General features: G+C 36.9%; 1 protein-coding gene across 3 annotated transcripts in view; it reads left to right on the top strand.

Moving 5' to 3' along the window:
* Positions 1-1,654: 1,654 nt before the first annotated feature.
* RBMS3 (RNA binding motif single stranded interacting protein 3) overlaps positions 1,655-18,801 on the top strand; it is a gene marked incomplete at its 3' end in the record, with an annotated part of 523,098 nt that continues 505,951 nt past the window's right edge. For all 3 annotated transcript variants that reach the window (XR_014173613.1, XM_081933468.1, XM_081933469.1), the window contains exon 1: positions 1,655-2,904. Coding sequence is in view for 2 of the 3 variants with exons in the window: in XM_081933468.1 (XP_081789594.1) it covers positions 2,830-2,904 (75 nt within the window). The remainder of the gene's footprint in view (positions 2,905-18,801) is intronic.

The raw sequence follows: 18,801 nt of genomic DNA, 5'->3' as shown, positions 1-18,801 counted from the left end.
TTAACTGAATAACGCCATGCCAAATTGATACAATTCAGGATCCCTTTGTTAAAACATTCACAACATCACCTAGAGAGGAGACAAATGGCTTACATTCTCTACCACTGTAATCTTAAGATTCCTAACATCAGAGATGTCAGATTCCAGTCCACCAAAAAATAATGAAGGACAAAGCATCCTATGCAAAACAAAATTCCTTGGAAATGACAAAATCTCAGAGATATAAAACAGAACTTATTATTTGGAATTACTTTCTATATCTAATGAGCTCCTATGTTCAACACAATTGCCAATTCTGAAGTTGGTTGAATGGCATTTCACAGTATGATGTGAAGCCTGGATCTGTCAGATACCTATGACAATCAGAATACCACTGACACTTTTCTTCTACCCCTCCACCTGATCTTTTCCTTTAAATAATCTTTAGTGAAAATTAACCAGTAATAAGCATGCTACCAATGACCAATCATCATCACAAACTGCATCCTTGGAAAGTCAAATGATTGTGCCCCTTAATTTATCAAACCAATCATGTATGGTTTTCTGGATTTAAAGACATTATGTAGTGCTGTGTAAACTCAACCAAATGGATGTATGAAACATACTAATTTAGTAATCTGTAACCCTAATTTTAAAAATTTGAAAACACAGTAAATTTTTAAATTCAGTGTGACATATTTAGGATTTAAAAATTTCCTATCAGAGCCCAAAAACATAATGCAAAATGGGACATTATTCCCTCTTAGCATTAATAATATTTTAAAAGACTGAATGACTGCGACATGTACTTGCAGCAAACTTTAGTTGATTCTTTATTTCTGTTGCACAATGGAAATAGAAAGATTCCTTGCAATATAATCTATATTGCCTGTCAATACAGCAGTTAAGAATAGTCCCAGTAGGTTATTACATGGATTTGAATGAATATTTTTTAAAAAGTGTAGTGTCCAATGTAAAGATCCTTGTTCAAGTTTTACCCGTCTAAAGATCTCACAAAGTGACTCTGTACCAGTCTATAGCTGGATTTGCAAAACACAGTAGCTTAAAATGTCTTAAATTAGTTTGGTATGTGTGAATGGTAGCCTAGTCATATAATATCCTCAACATAATTACCAAATAAACCAATTATCTGGATTTGGACTTTATACCAATCCATATCAAATTAGCTCAAGGCAAAACTAACCAGGCTTACTGTTGGTGCACACATTATATTTTTCTCAATGGTTTTTGTACTTCACAGCACAGGCCTGGCTGCCTCTCCTTGCATTGCCTTTTTCCAGATTTTGTAGCCTCCCTTCCCTAATTGTTGGGTTATCTAGACTGGTGTTGGACACCTTACTGGTGAAGATATGTGAGAAGGATAGGTGCACAGGTATGGTAGAGGATGAGACAACACATCCTAAGCACATCAATAGCTACTGAGTTAAATAAAAGCAGTTTCCTTAAATACGGAGTCCATTTTTAATGATCATTTTCATTATATATCAAATCTTCACTAAACAGAAGATACAATGATTTTTAATAATCATTTTGAGAACCTTCTTAAAAATATTCATTTTAAAATTTTATTTTTTGAAAAAATGTTGCCATTTGAAAAAAAATAACATTGTAGCATCTCAGCTGGAGATATTTTTTGTCTGAATTCCTTTTTGCAAGCTCTGTTTTGAAAGGCTAGGAAATGTTGTTGTTTTCCTTTGCTTTTGAATTTAAAAACAAACATCAAAGAGAACCGAATTTTTTCATTCGGTTTCTTTCAACAGTTTCCAAGGTCCAGCCGCTAATTGGGAAAGATCATCTCCAGTAGAGGAACTCGCTCGGGTTTTTTCCAATAAAGGTTGTGAGCCTTCGGAGTGGGAAGTGTTTCTAAACAGCAAGCTCCGGTTTTTCCTGCCTCGACTTTCTGAAACGCCCGCGCTGTTGTTGGAGCTGCTAACTTTGGGAAGACTCGCCGAAGAAGGGGGAAGGCTGAGCTACCCGATCCCATGCTTGCCCCCTCGCCCCCCATCTCAGCGGCTTTGGAGGCGGCTTTCACGGCAGCAAAATTGCTCAGCTTTCTGTAGTAGCCAGCAGAGGAAGCGGAGTTTTCCTTGCAGCAGGGGCTGGAACGCGCCTGGTTCTTTGGGTAGGAAATACTGCAGGCTTCTGGACTGCGTCTGCTTCTCGAGGGAGAGGCTGGCTGTTGTAGTTCCACCCACCGGCTGGAAGGAGGGGGTTTGACTAAAAGAGAAGAAAAGCCCCAATACCTCGGTCCCTCCGTGAGGGCGACCGCAGCAACTAGGCTGGGGCGAGGGAGGACGCGCTCCCTGCCGTCATTCCTCCCTCCTTTTCTTTTCTTTCTTTTTTTTAGAGCTCTTCCTTCCCACCCGCTCCTTTTCTCTCTTTAGTAAGCGGTTGGAGGGATCGTGAGAAACCGCGAGGAAGCCGATCTGAGATCCGGACTTCCCTCGTCTTGCTGTTTTCTCCGAAAGGGCTGCCACCCTCTCTCGGTTCACACCCCCCTCCCTAGACTCTGGCAATTGACATTAGCAGGAGGAGGAGGGGGGGTCCCGCTCTAACGGGGGGAGGGCGGAGAAAAGCAAAGCAAGACCTGTTTCCCCCTTTTCGATGTTTTGATTTTTTAAAAAAAAAAATCTTATTTTTATTTTTTGCGGCGGTTAACGCGGCTGGAGCTAGTGAGCGTTTAGAAGGCAAAGAAGTCCGAGGGAGGAAAGAAAGAAAGAAGCCACCTTGATTAGGACTGTCAGGAATAGTGGCTTTAACCGAAGAAAGGCCTGGGGCACGATTCCCTGCCAACGAGTTCCCTGCATCCGAGATAAAGATTCTAGCTACATGGGCAAACGCTTGGAACAGCAGCCAATGTTCCCACAGTACACATACTACTATCCCCATTATCTCCAAACCAAGGTATGTGGCGAGCTTCCTGGGGTTGTCCAGCGTGCCAATTCCAGACCATTTGGCACTTGGGGGAAACGGTGAATATAGTTGACTGGTGGAAATTGCAGGTGTTCTGGTGCGCGCTCTCTCTCTTTCTGCTTTTGAGTTCTGTATCAGGAAGAAGTGAGTAGAACTCACAGCCAAACAAACCAGCCCAGAAAGAAAGAAGGGAGAAGATTGGAATGGATTTCTAGGAGAGTGTGCCTTCAAAACTAGAAGGAATGGTCTCTTTGATCAAGCTCTTTGCTTACTGGGAGCAACTTACAAGTGCCCTTCTTGAATAAAATTGGAAAGGGCAGTGTCCAGTTGGCACACTGACTGTGTCCCAGAACAATCATCTTTGGCACTGGTTCAGTAAAAAAAACTTGGCTGGCTGGGGAGATTTGGAATTGATGGGGGCTGACACAAGTGGGGAGGAAACAAGAAAACTCGTGATAAAGTAGGCATAGTGGATCCTCCCTGATTTTATCTGGCATGTATTTGGAAGCCAGCAGGGTCAGAGGAGGGCACAGAGGTGACTCAATCTAATCTTTGGGGAATTCAATGCCAATTGAATGGGGCACATGCCAACGTGCTTGTTAGTGTTCCATTAAATATTGATCATGGGGTAATCATATACTATTATGTTTGAAAAGTCTGGAAAAATCTAGTACTTTTTGTTGGTGTGGGCAAGCAAATTGCAATCCACATGGGTTTTTTTTATTTTTGGTTTTTGTCTTATATTGTGTTCATGTTGTAATTAAATAGCAAATTGGGCCTTAATCTGCCAAAAATAATGCATAATAAATCAGCTAAAATGTGCACTGGAAATATTTTTCAAATGCACATTGCACAGCTTGGATAACCTGGATTTTCTGAGAAACTTTTCAAAATAAAGCTTCATCATCTTATTCTATCTACAAATCATTTACTATTACAAATGTCCAAAGTTGGGTTTTAGAAAAGTAGTCTGCAATGTCAACTGTTTATTCTTTTTCACTCAAAAGGAAAACAATATCTTTTAGCTTTTGGTGACCCATCGGAAAGCCATGAAGTGAGATGTTTGGTGGGCAGGGGGATAGAATTGAATGAACAATATTTTTACCTCTGGGTGTGGTAATTAATTTCAGTTTTTCAGTTCAGAAATGACTTTTTCTTGCTTACCTATTCTTAAGTCAAATAAACTGGTTGTGAAAAACACCAATAATGTATTTGTTTTACACTCCTGATGACCGGGCTTCTCTCCCTACAGTGATTTCTTCCTTTCTTTTCATTTCTAACCCGGGTATCACTAATTTATTGAATAAACAGTGGTGTGCTAGTTATATTAAACATTTTAGGCATTTTTGAATAGTTGTTTTCATAATTGGGGTTATTTTTTCTTTTCAAGGTCGATTGAAATAATGTTTTGCCTCTGCGGCCGTTCATTATATATGTTGCTGCTGCTTCTATTTTATCGGGAGCAACAAACTGCTTTATTATTTATAGCTTGATCTCTTTGGAGGAATGAAAATGAGACACATGGAATTCCTAAAAACTGTCCCCTCAAGACTATGGAGCAATTTAGGAAGATTTGTTTTTTCTTTAAAGTTTGGGATGAGGCACATTGGATGTTGCTCTCCTTTGACTCCTTTGACTCATGTTTAAACAATGCCAGTCTTGCTTGCTGTGTTGAAGCTTCTGATTTTGACTTTGCAAAACACACGTTTGAGAAAACCTATTATTGTGATTAACTATTATTGTGATGAACCCTAATGCATACCATGGTAGAATTCTTTTAAGATGTGCAAAATTGCAATTGAGATGGCTAGGAAAAGACATTTTTCTTCTTGTAGATGCCCATTGTGGCAGGACCTTTCCAAAGCCTAGATAATATTGTATATTAAACATTATCTTTAGTTATGATATTTTATTCTTTACTGAAGTTCAATTGATGTATTAGCTACAAATGTTTACATTGTTAAATTATTTAAAATAGTTCAATATTAGAACTATAAAGCAAAAATCTAATTATTAATTTCTTTCTCTATATTTAACCATTTTTCTCTTTTACATGATCATAGTCATCAAAACAAGATTATGAAATAAACTTCACACCTGTGTGTGTGTGTGTGCGCGCGTGTGCATCTGCGCTCACATTATCCATTATTATACCCATTTAAAGTGGTACAGAAAAGCAGCACTTTTTAAAGTTATGTGTTTCTGGGAGTGATTTACTTTTACAGAAACTTTTATTTGGGTAATGTATCCAATAACTATAAAGGCATTAATCTGTGCCCCAAATATAATGTATGTATTACATAATTACATATTTTCAAAAGAAGTTCAAAAATGATTTCAGGGGCATAACCCAAATGTAGCATAAACAGAATGTGCATCAATATAAACTCCTATTTGGAAATCAATAACATTAGTGGCAGGGAAGTTAACAGAAATTATATAGATTTGTTACAAATGTTAAAGTGGAACAAATGAATCATAATGCAATTTGTTTCATTGTTTTATTCAATATATTCTTTACTTTACTTTTTCTTTTTTTCCCAACAACCTTCATTTTTTTAAAAAATATGCCATTATGGGCTATGGCTTTAGGATTTATTACAAAATAAACTTCTGACTCTTACTTATAGGTAATCCATCATACAACATCAAGTAAAATTTGAAGATCTTATTTATTTTTATATAATGAATTGTGTGTAGTACAACCAAGATCTCATACAAAAATTAAATATTTTGGTTTAGACCTTAAAATACAATGTTAATTTTAGACTCACTCAGTCTCAGAAATTACATTTGTAAAGTTTTGGGTCCCTCTTCACCTTTGAAATGCTAATGAAAATATAAGTGTGATGGGAAATTGTCAGACTTTAGTAAAGTGAGTTTGAAATGTTATTAACACTATGACCACATTTTAGTATTGCAAATAGTTATTATAAACATGAAGTGAATCTCATCAAACACATTTTGTGACCATTATAAAATACATTGCAGTATATTCTTAGATTACAAAACCATATTTAAATTTTTTTTTTGAATGGTCTCAATGCAAAAGAAGTATTGCATGCTTTACTTAAACTTGTTGTAAAAGTTTAAAATTTAAAACTGGTTTATGAATTGTTAATTCAAAACATCAACATATTCTGTAGTTGCGTTGCTAAATTCCAGCAATCAATAAATAAAATAATTTCTGCTAATCATAAAAGAGATTATTTTTGGAAGTTCTTTACTAGCTAACAAAAGGACTTAACTTTTTATATATTGGGAATGATTGCATTTGAGTCATTATTGGAGCTATTAGTTTTGGAAATGGAAGGTTGTTTTTTTTAAACTAATGAACCAAATCAGACTATGCTTTACACTATATTTATTTATGAATAGACAGAAAATTTGATTCACTGTGTTCAGGAAAGAGTGCAATATTGAAAATTAACTTCTTTTCCATTGTATGTATAGCTAGTTGAGCTGAGGTTTTTGGACTGGCATAATTTGAATGTTACAATAAGTCATGATTTTATTCTGATTGGCCAACTAAAACTTTACAAAGAAAGTACCTAAAAGAAAATACCACGTGTTTAATATATTGGAAAAATTAAGATACTACTTAGTCTATCCGACAGTAAAAGCATCATATATTATGCACATTCAGCAGAAAAGTTTACAGAATATGTTTGAAATGTGTTTGAAATAAAAGAGTAATGTTTATACAGAGAATTGCAACTGCATTTCAATATTTATTTTTTTTACTATTTATCGTTTTATTATTATTATTTTCATTTGTTTATCACAAAAAATGTTTTAACTTTGGAATAAGTATTTTAGTCTATGAGGGGTCCTTGATGCTCTATGACTGGTTGTTCTGTTGCAGATGTTTCATTACCCAAACTAGCTAATGTCATCAGTGCTGTTACCTAGTTTGGGTAATGAAAGGTCTGGCATGAAAGCAATCAAGCTCAGAGAGGCCCAAGGACTCCCCATTTCAACCCTGAACTACAAATTTTCTCCCTTATTGGCATTTTAATTAAATGTGCTTATTCCCACATAGAGGTGATTTTGTATGACAAAGATTGGAATAAGATTTATATAGTTTAAAAATACTGCATCATTTTTTTACAGGCTTACAATTTAAGGTATTGGCCTTTTGGCATATTTTAGTTAAATCCATTTTTACATTCATGCAATACACTTGTCCTTGTGTGGCACACACACACACAATTGTTTGTTTGCTTTTCGGCCATTACTTATATTCAAATGCTCCTTTCTCAATGTACTACATTTTTGCTGCATTTTGCCATCTGTCTTTTCAGAATGCCTTCAGGAAGAGTTCCAGATAGCAAGATGCTTCAGAAAGCATTTCTGGCTAGTTATGTTCAGTTTGTGTTTTGTGCCTGGTATGAAGCAAGGGTCAGGTGTAAGGACTATTTCATCAACCGTGCACTGATTTCAGGCTGCACTTCCAACCATCTGCAGCTTGGATTGTTGCCAGGTCTCCAATGCCTTGCTAGAATTTATAGTGAAGAAGTGAAGACAAATAAGTGCAAATAGAGGAAAAGAAGTACATTTATAGGAATGAAGTTGATATTTGTTTAGGTGTTTGTTAGCATTGATAAATTGTAATATTATCCTTCTCTTTGCCCCATTTATATCTTATGAGACTCCCTGAATCTGGTCTTTTATTAAAATGCAAGGATAACAATGGATTGACCTTTGATTGTAGTCAAGAATTTGGATTAATATCTATCCTGGGCACCATGCCAATTATTTTGATATTAGAATAGGAAAGCTTGAGAGTTTTTTCATTTCATTTAATTTCATTCTTGTTATCTAATTTTGGAAGATTTGTTTTTTTAAATTATTTATATTGCTATTAAGGTCACCTAATATTTAAATAAGCTTGACCATGTTGATGCTGCTTTTTCAGTTGAGTATTTCAATACCATGTTCAGTTCAGTACAAAAATGTTGGGTTTTTAAGCTTTAAATGATTCCTTACTTCTCTGCCTGTCATAGGCTGTGTCTTACTAAGCACACAAACCATGTCGCTTACTGCCTAAAAGATGAATATACACAAGTTTACCAGATCAGGCCTGGAAGTTTTAAGGATACAGATCTTGCTATAGCATATATTGAGTACTAATATTTATGATGTGCAATATTCTACACATAATCTTAAAGGTTGCAGCAGAATATTTTAATATTTAAAAAGGCTCAGCCTTATTTTTCTTCTATATTTTGTAATCAACTGAGAAAGCAAGATAAGATGTAATTTTTTTGAAATAGAAGGGGTAGCCACAAGGAAAAAATGCTGAGTTTTGCATAAAATGTCAGATGAGGCCATTTGGTTGTTGCTGTAATTAACAGTGGTTGCTATCAGCTTTGCTATTCAGGAAGCAGTTTGGTTTACAGTGATGATACTAAACTTTTTAAAGAGGAGATGGATGTACTTGCATTTAAGGAGCAGGTACAATTTATCAAGGGAGCAGACAAGCATGGAATAAAACACAGGCATCTAAAATCATAAACACATTTGACCACTGCCTTATGGTCAGTGCCCTAACTGCTGTCTGCTCATTTCTGATTGCACATTTGTTTTGTATTTTTTTTCATAAGATATAATAATACATACTGAAGTGGAGTAACAACAAATGTATATGTGAAAGAGACTTTTTGTGATATACTAGTTAGTAGCAAACGAATACAGATGCAGAAGAGAAATTGTCATCTTGTATTTTCATAATACCTATTTTTTTAGTTTGCACGTCTGCTTGGATCTCAGAAGCACACAAATTAGATAAAGTTGTTCCAATCCCAGAACAAACCATTTTGGAATATTCTAAAACTAGCCTTTATTCAAAATGTCCTATTTTAGGTCAGAACATTCCAATAAATAAATTTAGAACAGCCTTAAAGAATATATGCATTATGCATGAATGTATCTGTATTATTACATATACATTCTCATGGATTTAGAAAGTGGGACTTGGGAAAGAAGAAGGATATCCTTCCTGATATACTTGATACAAACACTCAACCTGTTGAAGAAGGTTGAGAAGAACTGAATGAATTTGCAGAATACATTGGCAACAAAATCAGAACTCTGGGAGCACATCTAACAAATTTTATTAAAAGGCATGTTTTCATGCACTAGATGTATAGAGTGGCTAGGCTGTTGTAGGTTTTATACTGGGTTAAGATTAGGGGAAATTAAATTATGGTTATTCATATTCAGTTCCTGATCATCTATAATTTTCACACATACTGTTGTAAAGGCAGATTATATCTGCCTGTACCTGATCTTTTTCTTATGCAAAGAACATTGCATTCAGCTTTGTTAAATTTCATTATTTTATTCTCAGCCCAAATCTTTAACCTTCTGGGATAAATGGCTACAAAAACTGCTGAGATTTCTCGTTATCTCATCTTTGAGGATGATTTCCACCTATTTCATTTATTCTTCTTTGTCTAAATAGATGGACAACAAACCTGTGCCCTCATATTGTTTTACTTGTTAAGGCCTTCTGTGATTGGTATGTAAATAAGTACATTTAGTGAAGAGAAATAATAAGCTGTATGTAGGAAGAAATAATGTATCTAGCAACAGGTAGTAAAGTTGTTCAATGTATATGTCCATTACCAAGGAATCGGGAGTTTTCATTTCATCCCGAGTTGAAATCATGCTTTATTCTTCCTTTTCATGCTTAGTGCTAGGTTGCTGAAAACCCAACTTAGCTATTTTGTCTAAAGTATAATAGTAGTCTTTGAATCATGAAGGCAGTTGGGACCAGAGTTTCTATCACATCAATGAGTAAAGCATAATATCACGTGACTGTATCACTTAGTGAGGACAATTGTGAGTCATTAAGCGAGCACCTGTTTTCAACTTCTTACCAGCTTCCCAGAAGTAACGTCAGTTGGAAAGCAGTAGGAAGTTGCATGTCCCAGGTTGCTTGTAAGTAGCTGGCAGTCTTGTAAGTAATTGGTGCCATGTGGGAGAGTGAAGGAATGGGTGTGTCCAGGTGTGTGTGTGTAGCATGAGCTCAGTAGTGGTTGGGGTAGCTGCTGCCAAGTGAGGGATGTGAGTGGTGAGGAAGGCACAATGTGAATGCCATGGGCCTTGGAGTGTCAGCTGCTGGTTGGAAGAGGTACCCAACAGTACACAGGTGGTAGGCGAGTTGTGACATTAGCACTGCAGGGCTTGGGGTGGCTGCTGTTGTGTGGGGGAAGTTGCATGAGATTGCATTGATAGTTGGGGAGGCTTGGTTTAAACGCAGGGGCTCAAGATGAATGTGTGAGAGTGTATGGGTAGCTTAGTAAGGCATGGTGTGAACCCTGGCTTTTCTCTAACTCTAGAATCATGGCTTGGATTTATGTTAAAAGAAATATATCAAAAGGTCTTCTGGTTCATTTTTTTCTGTCAGGAGAGACGAAATAAGGGGAAGCTATGCAGCAAATATAATTGCTAGATCATAATCTTTAGAATTTTAGCTACTGTGATGTCCAAATGTGCCTAATTAGTGTTTCAGCTAATTAACTTGCTAGAAATTCAACTGAGTATTCTAGCTTCACATAGTTTTTGACACATAAAGTCTCTGCACTAGAGAACTACAAATAAAGAGCAGAATGTTGGTCCAAAGCAAGCTTAAAATCATTATAACTTTTTCTGTGCAAGGAAATTGTATTTAGCTGTTGCATATGTGTTTTTTTTTAATTATAGTTCTTGCTAAATCTGAAAATTAATTAATAGCTGAACGTTCTGTGGAAAATTACAACAACAGCAAATAATAAATAAGGCCAAAACTCTGTCAATAGCAAGCAGGTATTACTGATGCAAGTCCATTATTGTAAGCCTGCACAAGTTGTTCCTTCCTTGTCAATCTGAGCTCTGCTTATAAGCTATGTCATTGGCAGGCATTAAAGTAAACTTTCAATTTTGCTGCTTAGATTTTTAAAAAAATGAGAGAATTTGACAGGTCATACACAATACATGATTATGGACAGTAGTTATTCTACCAAAAGCTCTACTACAGTGATGGCAAACTTTTTCACCAAAAGAACGTACATGTGCGCTATTGCGCGTGCTTGCATGCCCACCTCCATAATTTAACTGCTCTCCAGAAGGTGAAAAATGGCCAAAAATCAAGGCTGAAAATCAGCTGGCCAGCACATGCATGAGTGCTGGACCTGGCAGCGCAATGCCTTGTGTGCCCTCAAAAATAGCTCCGTGTGCCATCTCTGGCATGTATACCATAGGTTCGCCATTATGGCTGTAGTATATAGACCTTTAGCTGTTGCACTAATTTGAAAATAAGCTATAATATGTAGCTTATTGAACAAGGTATAAATTGTCTCCTCTTGGATTCAGGTAAGTATTCAGCGTGCTTTCTGCGTGACTACAAGTGAGAAAAATGTTTTTGGATGATTTTGATATGTAAGAATGATTAGAAGATTAGAAGACAGTTGGATCATTAATGCTGTAGTTTTACAAATTCCCTGAAATACAAAATTTGGATTTATAATGATTTTGAATTTACCATCAATTAATTTACATGCTGCAAATGCCATATTAGTCATTTATTTGGAGAATATTTCTTTTACACATGTAAAATAAGAAAAATTATTCATATTTGTATTAGGGGGAATGATTCGTCATGAATCTTCATTGTAGTTTTATGTATATGTATACCTACAACAAACCAGTTGTTGATTTTTTTGTTTCAGCATCAACATCAAACATTGCTTTGTTCATAGATATTACCTTTTTAAATTTGAATTTTAAAAATAAATCAATTTGATTCTAAGCAGCACTTTTCCATAGATGTTTTCAAGATATTCTAGGACTACTAAATTAATTAAAGAAGCATAATATTTATAAATAATTGAAATAAAACATGTTTTGTTCTGTTAGATTGTGTTCAATTCTTGGATACTGCTTAGAGAAGTCCCTGCAGTTTTCTTGGCAAATTTTTTAAGAAGTAATTTACTATTGCTGCTTTCTAGGACTGAGAGACTGTGATGGCCCAAGATAGGATTTGAATGCACAGTCTTCTGGTTTTTAACCTGATACCTTAACCACTACATCAAACTGTCTCAGAAGTAATTTTACCAGGGACTTCTAGTTGATGTCACAACGGGATCGGACACATGGGGGTGGGTCTACATGTTCCCGTGCCATGTTCTCTCTGTCAGTGAACTCTATAGGAGCCAAAGCCACCTTGTACGGGTGCTGAAGCAAAAAGAGATGGCCCTGTGAGGTCATGGAGAGTCACAGCTTTCTCCATCTCAGCCACAGCGAGGAGACGAGGCAGCCTAAAGATGGCTGCCATGAAGCTGGGACAACCGAGGAATGAATGAATGAAATTGAATGAATGAATGAATGAATGAATGAAATTTAATTTGTTAGCCGCACCCTCTCCAAAAGGACTTCGGGGCGGCATACAATAAAATACATACAATATACATATATACACAATACATATACAAATACAAATAAACACATACATGTACCTGGAGGAGGTAACACTCATAAATATATATAAAAATAAAAATAAAATAGCTATTTAAAACTCCCTCAGTTACAATTACAAAATTTAAAAAACCCGTCAGGAGCAATAGGATAAAACTATGGTTGAGCCAGGCCAGCTAATTGGAAGAGGTGGGTCTTGAGCTTTACACGGAAGGAGCAGAGATCAGAGGTAATCCTGATATCAGGGGGGAGGTCATTCCACAGGGCTGGGCCCGCCACAGAGAAGGCTCTGCTCCTAGGCGCTGCCCCCCGACACTGTTTGGTGGACGGCACCTGGAGAAGTCCCTCTCTGTGCGAGCGAATTGGTCGTAGGGATGTATGGGGCAGGACGCGATCCCACAGGTAACTAGGTCCTGTGCCATGGAGCGCTTTAAAGATCGTTATCAAAACCTTGAAATGCAGGAACTACTAAGACTGGTGCTAGAGTGAAGTAGGTGAACAATGACTAGAAATGAGGAGAGGATATCTTTTCGCTTAAAATCTAACCCCAAGAAATAATTTAGAACTATTTGTTAAAGCGCAATTAAGCATTCTGAGAAAAATACCAGACCAGAAGCAAAAGACACATGGAGAGAAAACAATAAATCTTTAAAAATACAGAAAATTGGACTCTTAAACTGGGAAGACATCGTAATGGAAAGGCGTTTTAAAAAGCTGGAATTATCTATATAAAAATGTATCTTGCTTTTACAATTGAACTACAATTAAAATTATGACTGACAGACTAAAATTAGTGGCAACACTGAAGTTTAAATTGAGTGCTCCACCTGCTGATGAAAGGAAAATTTTACTAGTTCTATTTTTACTAGAATGTATGACACCCAGGTGCCACACTATACACAAATTTATACGTAAAATAAAATAAAATAAAAAACTTGAGGGGGGAGTAATCTGACCAGAATTCAAATGGAGAACTAATAAATGGAGAATTTCAGCAGTGTTTGAACTGGAAAAATTGTTCAGCTTTGGTAGAATAATTTCTATATATTGTAATATCACCAAGCATCTACATTCTTATACAACCTATTTTAGCATAGGAATGATGAACATCAAAAGATGAATTTATGGGCCTTCCGGTTCCGGCTGTTGAGAGCGACGGGCGTGTTTCGCTCACCCTGCGCGCTCTTGGTGGGCTCCCCTCGATCGGGGGGGGGCCCACAGGGAGCCTTAAAGGGGCACCCTGCCGAAGGGGCGGCTAGCTGGGGGTCCCCTGCATTGGCGGCGGCCGCGGGGGGGCTCCTGGCATTGCCCTAGGAGCCAGGAGGCAAAAGGGGGTGCGCGGGGAGCTTCCATGCTTCCGCGCGCTTTCGCATTGAGGCTGCTGGACGAACTTGACGATCTGAAGGCTACAGCTGCAATGTGGTGAGATGGAAACTCTCCCCGATTCCCTTTTTGATTGTCTAATGAAGGATTGGCAGCTTTTTAAAGGTTTTCAATCTGTTCCTGGGAAGTGCGATTGGAGGGAGGGGGATTCCCCCCCCCTTGGAAAAGCGGCTTTGGACTGCTCTCTGCCCTCGGAGGAGGAGAGGGGAGAGCTCTAGAATGAAATCACACTCATAGCAAGCAAGCAGATGAATACCCTGCTGCAATTGTGAAAGAGAAGTGATGATCTGATTCTTTTGAAAACTTTGAAAACTTTTGGTTTGTTGCCTTCTGATCCCGGTGCTGGCAAGGCAAGATGGCACACTTCCGCTGTCTTTATGCACTTTGAAATTTGACTTCCACCCATGGAAATTGCTGGCATTTTGTCTTTGTCTCCGTGACACTCAGAAATATCTCTTGATATACTGTATCCTGGACTTGGAATAATGGATTTTATTGTCTGGATTTGAACTATAGAAAAGGTCCCTATTGTTGTCTGGACTGCCTGCCTCGTGATCTCTCTTGGTTATCCCCTTCCATAACTGCCATCTCATCATATTGACACAGACACCTCTGAGTTATCTTTATTAAAATGGCACAGAAGAGACCGCCACCTGGGAAACCAGGCTCTGCTGGCTCTGCTCTAACATCTTCAACGTCCAGCCCCAGTGGACAACAGACATTAAGATCTCTATTACAACCCAAAGCACCTGAGGAGGACCTAACTCAGCAGTTGCTTCAAAAGATCTTAAAGGGGCAGGAGGACTTGAAAAATCAACTGAAAGAAATGAATGAACAGCTCAGAGAGAACCAAAACCAAATGGCTCAAAATACACAGAGACTGGAAGTTTTGGAGGAGGGGACGGCTGAGATGAGGGGATGAGAAGAACTTGAGAACCATCAGATAAAAATGGAATTTGAAAGGATGTCTTTTTTCCTTAGATTTCAAAATATAATTGAGGCTGATGATGAAGACTTGAGGGAGATTATGACAAAATTATTGGCTGAATATATTAAAAAAGACAGACAGCAGCTGGGATGAGATATTGACCTGGTCTATAGAGTTAATTCAGCCTATGCTAGAACACACAATGTTCCAAGAGAGGTTCACATTAAATTTCTTAGAAAAACTACAAGAGATGGGATTCTGAGTGCACAAAGGGGGCAAATGTTAAAATACAAGGATAGAGAGATAGTCATTCTGAAACAAATCCCAAAGAAAGTCAGAGATAAAAGAAAAAAATATTCGCTCTTAGCGAAAAAACTATTTGAAAATGGGTTTGGTTCCGTTGGCTTCTGCCAGAAGGTATGTTGGTATTCTGGGAGGGCAGTAGAGTTAGAATTAATACAACCACAGAGGCGGAGGTCTTCATGGAAAAAAACAAAGCTCTCCTAGATAAAGCTGATGACACTACACGAGACACACAAGACACGGGAGGTGCCAGAGCCTTGCTGGGGGGGGGGGGGAGAGGCAACATTGAGAAAACTTAGATCACAAAAGTGAGTTAGAAAAATAATACAATTGCTAATATGGGGAATTTTATTCTGTTTGATATAAAATAGATTGAAATTATTGGAAGATATAAGGTAAAGATATGCTGTCAAAATATTGCTAAGTAGTAATTATCTAATGTATTAACAGTGAAAGTTATGAGAACCGGGGGGAGTACCATTTCCTGCATAATGTAGCTGTCAAAATTTGTAACCTTACCCATTACCCCTTTTCCTTAAAATTCTGTAAAACTAATAAAAAAATTGTTTAAAAAAAAGATGAATTTATGTACCATTTTATTAGATAATGTTTTCCTTCCTCCTTCCCTCCCTCCCTTTCCCTGAATTCTACATTCTCATAAGCTTCCTTATAGGAGGAATTATAACTTTTCATTGTTATACAGTACTTTGGATTCTCTGCTTTTATGATTACATTTGTGATTAGTTGTCCTAAACCTTAAGGTCAGGACAAACTGTAAATCTGAAACAACTAGTTAGAACACAAGATTTCACAGTTCAGCACATTTTTAACAAAAAAGAATGAAGAACATTTTTTACTATTGTGACAAGGATTTGCTAACAAGAGCAAATTTTCCTATCCATTTGATAAATTTTATTTGGCCTTGAGTCTTAGAATGCTTGAATCCATTCTCTTTGGGGAACTTAATACAGGTGTTTGTGGTATGCGCTTTGGACTATCCTGCTAGACTGCCAGAATTGAGACAGGCCTGACATAATGCCAGTTGGAGTGCCAAGTTCTAGGCTCTCCACACCCTCATTTTCACTTTTTTCCTGAAACACTCTCTGTTTGATATCTTTCTTTCCATCTGTAACTTTCATGTTATTGTTTCTTCCCTTCCGTAGAAAGGGAGTCTGGCATTAGAAACTAGATTCCTTAGAGCACTTCTGGAAAGAGGTTGGAAGAGAAGGGATGCAGGATGAGGTCTTTACTTCCTTGTTTTACAAAGAAATGTCTCAAACTGAACATGGAAGACCCCCACACATGAAAGATACACATGTTCAGTCCTTTTGTATTAGACATATTTAAATTTACAGAATTTACAAAATTTAGATGCAATTTTTCCCCTCAAGGATTAGCTTTTACTGCAAGACTGCATGCCAAATAAGCTAATTTCTCTTTGATTTGATTTTACTTTGCTTTTTGCCTTGACAGCTAGAAGGTTGAATATTGCTTGTGTTGCATACGCTGTCTAAAATGTATGTAATGCATTTAAAAGTTGCTGCTTTTGAATCGCATGAAGAATAATTTTAAAAATATTTACTCCAAAATAAATCTCACCAATCTCATGACAGCTGATAAGTGTGTTCAGGACTGCAGGTTCTGCGAGGCTTACTGTATAGTACATGCTGTGCTATTGAACTGAGAATCATCACCTCTGATAATAAATATGTTCTAATTTTCTTTCTCTCAATTTAAATATTGCCTGGAAACTTACTGTTTGGTTGCTAAAGTTTTAAAGTTAGCCCTGGAAATTTGCAGATTAACAAACCAAGGTTATTTTCACAATTGCATCTTATATTAATTTCTGATTTCATTTTATTTGCTTGTAACTTTTAAAAGCTGTTGTCCTTGAATAAGTTGTATTAGTTGAAAGGCAATATTTTAAATACTACAGTCAACATCTATTTCTATGAAGAAATAAGATAGACTCAGTTGGGGCTTATGTCAAGTATGCATTCGAAAATTGACAGTTTCATTTTCCTTTTAATTGGGGGAATTGAAATGTCATGCTACATTCTGTATTTCAGTAATATCTGAACTGCCTTTGTTTCATAAAATACATATGGATGATTTGGAGATGTTTGGAAATCATTCTCTTTTTTGTTTTTAAAGGAATACTATTCAGAGAGTAGCTATTAGAAAAAGGAAAAATATGATAATTTCTTATTTATAACAGAATGGTTTTTCTTCCAGCTTTTACTGATAAACTTTCAGTCCTCCTATGATTGTAGGTCTATAATTTCTGACTATTTATTGTATTGGCTGGGTTGATGGACATTGAAATTCAGAATAGGGAAGGCTGAAATACATCTTTTTAATTCATCATGAAAAATCGTGTTTGTTGTGTTTTGGTTACTTATTTCACCTTGGAACAAATGATGAAACATTAAAAATGCTACAGGGGAAGGGCTGGAATTCTTCTAATGTATGTCAATGATTCAGAAGGAGAATTTCATATTTAATGAAAAGTAATGCACATATTAAACTACAAATAGGAATGTTTGTGAGGATATCTTGGGGAATTTCATATGTGGGAATAAATTAGCATGCATTTTAATAAACTTGTTTGTATATTTTTAAGTTGCAATTGAAAACAGTAGACAATATATTAAACAAGGATATTTAGATCCTTGTTAATTGTGGAAGTTATTTGCTATTTAGACATTTGTGTTTAAACCATGAATCTTACATTCTAAAATGTATGAGTTGACTGAGACATGTCCTCTTTCTTTCTATAACAAGTCGAATAAACTTATAACAGTCCTTTGAATGATAAAAGCTTCTTCCCAAGCCATTTTGTGAACACTTAACCATTTCATAAAGTACAGAGATACTAGCACCCTCTCCATGATCTCTTTATACAGAATAGTCAATCACAACTGAATACAATTCCAAAACACATTATCTCTCCTGTGCTGCAGTATCAGCACCCAGAATTCTTAGCCAATATGGACGTTGTGGGCTGGAAATAGTGCAAATTCTAGCTTGAATATCTTTGAAGCCATGTTAGGAAATATTGTATTACATAAATTTTAGACAATAGCTAAGATTCATGGTTTAAACAATGTGAGCAGCTGGCAAGTGTGTGTGCCACTCCATTTGTGCAAGGGGCATGCTTGCGCACCCGTCACTCAAATGGAGCTGTTTTAGCGGCCCAATTGCAAACAGCTTATGGCCCACTAGTGGGCCAAGCCCAGAGATTGGGGACCCCTGTTATAGCATACTTATGGGCAGAGGTGGGTTGCTAACATTTTTACTACCGGCTTGTGCATGCGCACAAGCATTCAGACGGGTGGGGAGAGCTTCCCACCGCCACTACTACCGGTTCACCCGATCTAGGCTGAACCGGCAGCAGCTCTGCTTATGGGTGAAGATAGAGTTTTATGACAATTTAATGGGGCAGGTTTCTTTTTTCAAAAAAGACTTCGTTAAATCTGTTTTATGGCTTCCACTGTTTTTGTATACTTTTCACTTCTAAATGATGCCAACTTGTACCACTTATTGTCAACGGAGTTTGACATTTGGCAATGTGAACTCAATTGGATGCTGCAGAATAAGGTGGTAAGTGCATATTGTATGGCCTACCCTGTCTTCAACTAATTTAAGGAAATGACCCAGAGGGCATAGATAATGGAAAATTTATCTATTTCACATTTCAGTGCAAATTATTTCAATTTATACTTGCATAACCTTTACACAAAGTAGGCCATAATTATATATTAAATGTTTTTGAAAGTATACTATATATACTGGATTAAGGCAACATTTTTATC

The sequence above is a fragment of the Natrix helvetica genome (assembly GCF_964273705.1).
Source record: "Natrix helvetica genome assembly, chromosome: Z".
Taxonomy (NCBI): domain Eukaryota; kingdom Metazoa; phylum Chordata; class Lepidosauria; order Squamata; family Natricidae; genus Natrix; species Natrix helvetica.
This window is presented reverse-complemented; position numbering and strand designations above follow the sequence as displayed.